Consider the following 8,180-nt stretch of genomic DNA (forward strand, 5'->3'; position numbering starts at 1 on the left):
GACATAAAATGGGTAGTATATAATTATAATTTGATTTCACTGGGATCCCAAATTGGAATGAAAAAAAATGGGAGAAAGACCATGTAAAAGCTTAACCATATCCTAAATAATATCCTGACCCAAAGCCACATTAACCGGGTCAATACGAATATGACACGTGAAGCCAGCACAGATCGCATAATAAGCTAACAAATCAAAACCAAGGGCTAAAACTAAAATCAAATGGGTCTGCCTATGAAATTTCCTGCGTAACAACCAGCATCCATGATATCACTTTACAACAAGCAGCTATCCGATATGTACCTAACGGACCAAACCTCGTGCATATTCAGTGGCAATGTCAATTTTGATTCAAGCTTATTGGTAGATAACCATGCGCTGATAAAAAAACAGTTCATCAGCAAGTATGACAACATTATGCCCGTTGCATTCCGAGAGTTGCATTGGAAGTATAAACCTCCAGACCCAAAAGAAACCTTGCGTGATTTAGTCAATGAAGTGGTTCCAACATTCTTTACTACAGAATACCATTTCACTCAAAGTTCTTCGGCATTGAATTTATTCCAAGCTTCCTGACAATACATCCAAAAAACCATGTAAGGAAGAAAGTACAAATCTAGGAAGAGATAGGTGTAGAACCCAACATGACAATCAAAAGGACCATTCTTGTTTTCATGAAATGAGATCTAAGGCCCCGTTTGTTTGCCGGATAAATGTATCGCTCTGGAATGTAAATTCAATAGACCATGTATCCCATGTTTGGTTGAAATTTCGGGTTGCATTATATATCTGTCACCTATCATAACCCATTGGATTATACCTCCATCAGATATGAATATCCCACAGATCACGGGATATATATACCTTCGAGATGGGTGTTATTGATCCCCTCACTATCAATTCGATAGGAATATTCATCGTATGAGATTATATATCTTTTCTGTTTCAAACAAACGGGGCCTTATCATATGTCATTCAGTGATAATACCAACTGACATATGTTTTGGCTTATCTAAGTTAAATTACTAAGCTAAAAGCCTTTTGGTCTGATTGGTGAGGTTCAGTAGGTATTTCTCAGTTACTGGTACTTCCGTACTTGGCAGTACAAGAGAAGTTAAGGTAGGAAGAATGGCTTAAACGGAAAGAAGTACAACGGAAGTGAGAAAAAACATGCATTTTTAAAAACGAAAAAAATGCCACATAATGAAGTAGGAACAGTGGATTATTTTTCAATCAACTTCATTGAATACCTTGAGACGATCAAAAATCTTCTCAGCAGTATACTTTTGTTCAATATTGGCACCTTTCTGTTGAACCTTGTCAGGATGGACGCATAAGGTAGCTTTATAATAAACCTTCTTTACTGAAACAGAAGTAATCAAGTCCGTCAACGAAACTGGCTGCCAACCACAGTCCGGCCATAGCACCTGGACATCGTTCCACAGGTATAAAGAATTAGTTGATATTATCATATAATGTCACGTGTGAACACTAGAATATAAATGGAAGAACACATAGGACTTAAAAGGATCCTTCATTCACCATATTAACTTCTCCCGAAAGTCTCTTCCTACTTCTAAAAGGCAATGGGAAAATAACTGTATACAAAGGAGACAAAATCTCAAGAGGTAATGAACATGAGCATGCTGCATTTCCTCTTCTAGTCATGTCACAGCCAACATCTTTAAGTTCAAAACAAGATGAAACTGCATAAATCCCGAAAACTGAAGTTCAAATACTTAGAAAGTGGCCAATAATTGTCTCATGAACTATTTTTGTTGTTGAAGCCAAAATCCAGACAACAGTTGATGCAACTCAGGTGTTGCCTCAGAGGTGAGGCAAGACTGCTTTCCATTAGGAAACGACCATCCCTCTAAAAATAATTAGGTTCAGCACTTTGACCTAAGCTTACTTTTTCATCTGACAAAATTGAGCAGTCATTACTTTAAAAGCTGAAGTCTCACCACCGTGAAGAAATAAAATTATCACCAGCAAGAAGGAAGCATTTATCACTTTCTTCTTGGTGAATTTTAAAACCAAACATTTTGGAAATTAAAAAGGGACTTGACCATAATTATCGAAGAAAAAATAGTTAACCACAACCAATTTATGTACTCTAAAATGTCACCTGAGAAAAGAAGAAATAGAAACAAATTAAACATACAACCAGAACATACATCTTGCAATGATGACAACAGTGCACGCAAATTGCCTTCCTTCCCTGCAGCCCACCGCTTTATATCGTCATCCAGAGTATCAGCAATCCTCTGAAACCATGCTAACTTCAGGTCAAATAAACGGGTATTTTACAATACTCTAAGCAAGTGCAATGTACTATTACAGGGAACAGGGAAAAGCAAAAGAACAAAAAAAACAAAAACAAAAGTCATTTAGAAATTTAGAAGAAAAGAGACAGAGAGAGACAATGCAAGCTGCTTGTGAGACAAAACACTCACAAACAGACAGACTCAACTTGCAATTGGAAAAACGGTCTCAACGGGCATTACGAGGAAGTGATTATCTTTAGATCCGACTATGGGTACTTACATGTCTCTCTTCTTGCTCCTGCTGAGTCTGAAAGTCACGCTGATTCTTTTCTGCCAAAGCTTTTGCCTGCACATACAGATGTCAAAACCCCAATACAGAAGGTAACAAGAAGGTTCACAAGTATCCTTTCCTATTTACAATAGTCAATCACCGTACGATCTCAATTCAAGCAATGCAGCTAAGCCTCTAAGAGAACACTGAATTCGCTATTCCATTTTTTCCAGTTTCGGATGGTAAAAGCCTCCTTCCCTCATTGTTCTTCCTCTTTTCCATTTGGGATGTCCCAAAATATTAGTCCTTGTTAAGAATTCCAAGGAAAACGTGTGTAGATTTCCCAAACTAAACCTCAATGGGGTGGTATATAGTAACAGAATATTAGAAAACAGCATTGTTGGAATTACTGCTTTGAAATTTGAGGTCAAGTACATTAACTCTAAATGACCTTAAACAGTTGGAACTCCCGAAGCAGACTAACAAAAAGGGACGGTGGCGGTTCAAATCATAATATCAGGGTAATCAAAACTAGAGTTTTAACAGTAAAAGGTGTTCGAACAAATGAAGTGGTAGTGTAGATCATGGAAGCATCAATCTTTGATTCTTTTCATGGCAGCATTTCCTGAAGCATATGTTCAAAGTCACACTAATTAGATACTGATGATCTGAAAGCTGATCACGGTTATAAATCGCTCGGCTATTAAATCACTCTTTTATGTTGCACCTGTACTTTTCACTAGGAAATTGCCTATCTCATCTTAAGGAGGACAAGATATTTATGACCACTGTCTTAAGCTGATCCTAGCGGATGGAAAGGTTCATTTCCTAAAAGACTATACACCTAGTCACCTGGAATGTGAGGAAATAACTATTCTTTTTGATGGACGGTAGTTGTCAAATGAAATGAAAGGAAAGGGAACACGTACCATCCGCTTCTGGGTTCTCATATGATGGTTTAATCTGACTTTTCGTCTTTCTTCACTTTCTCCTTTAATTTCCTGAAATTCTCCAGATGAAGGAGCAACTTCTGGAAAAGGAACCAACAATAAAAATTATTAGCATTAACAGCAAATTTTCCCGAAGATATGCTAAGTCACAATGAAAATCCCACAGGTTGATTAGGTCACCTCCAAAAATGAAAGAAAAGTCATTGCCAATATTTGTATTAGGAGAAGCCTTCTTTGCAGCGGATGAGGTCGGAGGAGCTTTTTTGGCAACAGGGTTTCCTCTGCTTTGGAATAATGAATCATACACAGGGTCCTGAATCATAAGTGGCACAAATCAGAAGCCTTAAAGACTGCAAATTTCACCAATTCCTCAGTCCTCAAAAATATGACAGCACTTATGTAGTTTTCTATTCTCACCACTGTTTTAGCCTTACGCGTTGAGCCAGTGCTTGGTTTAGAACCCATACCAAAAATGGAGTCTAGATCTTGGGTAGCTGACTCAGCTCTTTCCTTCTGGAAGTAATTGGATTGCTCATTGGCCATATTCTGCACCTTACCCATGGCAAAACCCTCAAGTTCATCAAATGAAGAGAAAACTGAGCTCTTTCCTGCATATTTTTTCAATGGTTCTGAAAACAAACCAGAAGAACTATATGCCTGGGAAGATGATTGTTCCAAGAATACAAAGGGATCGTCTGCTGAAATAGAGGTTGACTTAGCTGAATGACCACTTGACAGTGAAGACCAGCTTGTTTCTGCATTTCCTCTGCACAAAGAATTCATCAAAAAACTGAAGAATAACTCTACATAAAGCAAACAGGAACAAATTCCAGACCAGGAAGATACTGATGCTGCAAGGCATAAACTAATATGCAACATGATATCCGAAAACCTTACTGATCACACACTAATTATGCCTCTTTCACTTCATGGTTCAGGCCCAGTATTTTCAAATCGGGACGTATCGTATATCGTAAGATACGTTAACAGAAGCTAATATACAATAGAATAATAATTATACCTAATTACTCCCTCCGTCCCTTTTTAAGTGTCCCAGTTTGACTCACACAGTTTTAGGAGTCAACATAATTGTACCTCCAAAATATTACTTTCCATACTTACCCTCTATGCAAACATCATCATTACACTTTTGGTCATCAACTTTTCAAAAGGGAATCTACTTTTAGGGGGAAAATAGAAAATGTATAAACTTTTATCCACTAACTTTACAAAAGGACACGTATTTAGGGACAGCCCGAAATAGAATGCAAGACACTTAAAAAGGGATGTAGGGAGTATAATCTAAAAATATGGTGTACATTTGTAAAATAAGTGTTTTATATATGAAAAAAAATGCTTTCAGGATGAAAAATCCAAGTCTCTTAGGTAGGGTCTATCACATTGAGGCTTTTTCGGGTGCCTGAGTTAGGGAAGAGAAAAAGTTCCCTTATCTGATTCATGCAAACCATGATTGAAATACGTTTTTTCTTTTATTCAAGCTTTGAGTTTGGGTTTTCTTTAAATGATTTGGACACGATTCACACGACTATAACTAGATGAAAAGATCAGAACACATTTCACTTCTTAAAATATGGTATGATTTGATCTCTGTAAGTAATCGTAGGATACGCTGTGAATTGGGATACGCTATTATATCGTAGGATACGCTGCCATATCGTAGGATTTCTATACAAAAAGGATACGGGGTGTGATACGTATCATTTTTGGAAGGAGACGATACGAATCATAGGATACATATCCCGTATTGTAAGATTTTAACAACCATGTTTAGGCCCTTAAGGGATGCTTGACGTTGGTATACCAGATGGGCACTTTTTCATAGAAAAGGATTGCTTGGTGCGATCAAGTGAGGGATGAAATCTGGGGGACTTCTTAGCCATGATAAAACAGCATTGGAACTACTTCTACTGATGTTAGTTAAACATGCATGATTCTAAGCAAACTAGAGGTTCATACAGTTTTACTATGCATGCTAAATAAAAGAATAGACAGCAAACAGACACATGTTTTCCACTTCAGATTTTAATTGTTCACTTGTAAAAGCAAAGTTTGTCGCTTTTACATCCCAACCCGATCCAGATCGAATGAATAAAGAGATGATAGGAAGCGTATCCAGTAGTCTATATGTTTGTGCTGTGCTTTCTCCACTGACCATTTTTCCTACTCGCGCTGTCATTTCAGCAACTCTTAAAATTTACAACCATAACTACAATTGAACTATGAATGAGAGAGTTAAATCTTACAGTGGTCCTGTCAAACGTTTTCAACTTCACTTCTAGGCTTCTAGCTAGGTCACTACTTTGATTTATCATCAACCAGCTAATAAAATTCAAGCTTACGAAGTCCTTAGGCCTAATCACAAAGTGGTTTACCGCAAATTGCCAGGCTTCCCATACAACCACAAGCACCCCAGCCAAAACCAAAGCAATTCATTTCCCATCTTTGCATCCATTAAAATCAAACAGAAAAACAGGAGTATTCGCCAGAAGCTCCAGTGGAATCATGAGCGTTGAAAATCAATCTTGGAGCAATTTGTTTCCCGTCATTGCATCAGATCAAAACACATTTGCCAAAACCTTCCAAGTTAATCCTTTTCCAAAACTGCATAGGTTTTCTTCATTGTATCACATTTCTAAATATACTGAAAACTCCCTGCATCCTTGAATCCTTCACTTAAAATATTCATCCAAAATCCTTCAAATTTGTTCATAACTACTTATAGAAGGGTTTTTTTTTTTGTCCCCTGTAAGTAGTTGGGACGGATACTAGTTGTTTTGTTGTTTCTGTTTCTCCTACAGTGGTTTGTTGGGATTGTAAGTCTGTGTCAGGACTAGTCTTCATGCTATGTTTGTGGTTTGTTTGCTTTAATAAGATCATATTTTACCCCAAAAAAATACACCTAAAATACCAATATAAACAAGAAATAAAGAATCAATAACCAAGAAAAATTGCTCAGGGGGTCCGGCTATGATGCCCCCATCTGGTTTCGGAGCATCCATGCCCCCACTTTCCCTCAACCATTGGATCTCCCTTTTTTTATTTCAACTATTGGTTGAACCCCTCTCGTAGTAAGTGTGGTCATACATTGTGCCGTTGTGGTAAGTGTGGTCATGCATTGTGGTAAGTGTGGCCATCCATTTTAGTAAGTATGACCATAGTGTAAAGCCAGTTTGTAGTAAAATTGTAATTTTTTGCAGAAAATCATAAAATCACCTCATTTTTGTGGGTGGTTTTGATCTGGCTGCGATTCACCCACTTTTCAATCTAAAGGTTTGTTAAAGCATCCAACTCCAAACCAATTGGCAAAGAGTAGAGGCTGCCCAGGCTGATAATTAACCGATGTGGGACAAACTCCAATACTCCCCCGTGCGTGCGACCCCCGACTCGCACGTGGAGAGGTAAACAAAGGATCCATAACACTTGGATCACAACAAATAACTGTGCACTTATGGCACAAACAAGGAGAATAAATTCTCCGAAACTTTAGCTCTGATACTATGTTAAAGCATCCAAATCCAAACCAATTGGCAAAGAGTAGAGAGGTTGCTCAGACTCATATACTAGATTTGGAGGAGATAATTTCGAGGAGATAATTAACCGATGTGGGACAAACTCCAACTAGGTTCGTATTTATGGGGGCATCACTCAGGGGCATGGAAGAAAATTTGCTCAGGGGTCAAAGGTTCGACACTTTCTTCCCGCGCAAAGGCTTTATGTTGTAATAGACAATAGACTAATAGCTAACTCCCTATGACGGACATTGTTGGATTCTCTAATTTTTCGAAATGCCCAGATCGATATAACTGTCATAAACTTACTGCTAAATGATGAAAAAGAAAATCAATAAACCAATTCGATAAGTAACTATATTTGCGAAATTAGCACATACCCATTCCTTGAAGGGCTGCTCCCACCAAACCCAGGAATCAAATCATCAAATCCCTGACCCTTCTTCTCCACTTTCTTCCCCCTCGCACCATTGGATCCCAACCCCACGCCCCCAAAACTCCCAAACAAGTCCTCCTTCTGGGCACTCTTCTTCGGCATTACACCAAATATATCGTCGTCGTCATCATACACAAAGGAATTCCCACTAACATTATTACTCGAGCCATTGAAAATGGAACCCAAATCAAACCCAACTCCACCCGATGGCTTCCTAACGGGTCCACCGAATACGTCGTCGAAAGCATCAAAACCACCTGAATTGTTGTTGAAGGACCCGTTTGCGGAATTCGACGGTGGCTTGGGGGTGAAACCGGAATTGAGACCCAGATTTCGCGACTTGGTCTTTAAATCGGAGAGCGGGGCCGATTTTCCCTGCGCTTTGAAGCCTATGCTTTCCACCAAAACGCCGAACTCGTCCATTTGTTGAGTCGTTATATGCGTTTTTTTCTTGAGAATTTTGAAGGAAATAGGAGTTTTCTGAATTGAAAGGAGTTGATCAACCGAAGATTACTCTCTCTCTCTCTCTCTCTCTCTCTCTCTAGAGGGGTGTGATTGCAACTTTTGCAAGGTGAGATGTCGGTGGTGCGGAAAGGGATTTGGAATTTTGGAGCAGTGTCTGCCTTACCTGAGGGGGAGAGGAGAGAGAGAGAGTCAACGGTCGAGGTCGTTTGGAGAGGTGGCCCATGGAGTCGCTTGGGGTTCCAACTAAGCAAATTATTATGC

At 38.8% G+C, this 8,180-nt stretch overlaps 1 protein-coding gene across 1 annotated transcript; it reads right to left on the reverse strand.

Moving 5' to 3' along the window:
• On the reverse strand, positions 1-8,180 carry LOC131307304 (auxilin-related protein 2). The gene is made up of 8 exons (XM_058333731.1): positions 7,399-8,180; positions 3,906-4,254; positions 3,669-3,801; positions 3,468-3,568; positions 2,548-2,613; positions 2,178-2,267; positions 1,251-1,427; positions 1-572 (listed from the first exon to the last, which is right to left on the reverse strand). The coding sequence occupies exons 1-8, from the start codon at positions 7,875-7,877 to the stop codon at positions 537-539; spliced, it is 1,431 nt and encodes a 476-aa protein (XP_058189714.1). The 5' UTR covers positions 7,878-8,180; the 3' UTR covers positions 1-536.

Source organism: Rhododendron vialii, chromosome 11a (assembly GCF_030253575.1).
Source record: "Rhododendron vialii isolate Sample 1 chromosome 11a, ASM3025357v1".
Taxonomy (NCBI): domain Eukaryota; kingdom Viridiplantae; phylum Streptophyta; class Magnoliopsida; order Ericales; family Ericaceae; genus Rhododendron; species Rhododendron vialii.

What these genes read in the sequence shown, in the direction of transcription:
- LOC131307304 (XM_058333731.1), bottom strand. Translation starts at nt 7,877, where the DNA reads ATGGACGAGTTCGGCGTTTTGGTGGAAAGCATAGGCTTCAAAGCGCAG. An exon ending in AGGAGCAAGAAGAGAGACAT is followed by an intron (nt 2,268 to 2,547) that starts GTAAGTACCCAT and finishes GCATGGTTTCAG; the next exon opens with AGGATTGCTGATACTCTGGA. An exon ending in TGTTGTCATCATTGCAAGAT is followed by an intron (nt 1,428 to 2,177) that starts GTATGTTCTGGT and finishes AACGATGTCCAG; the next exon opens with GTGCTATGGCCGGACTGTGG.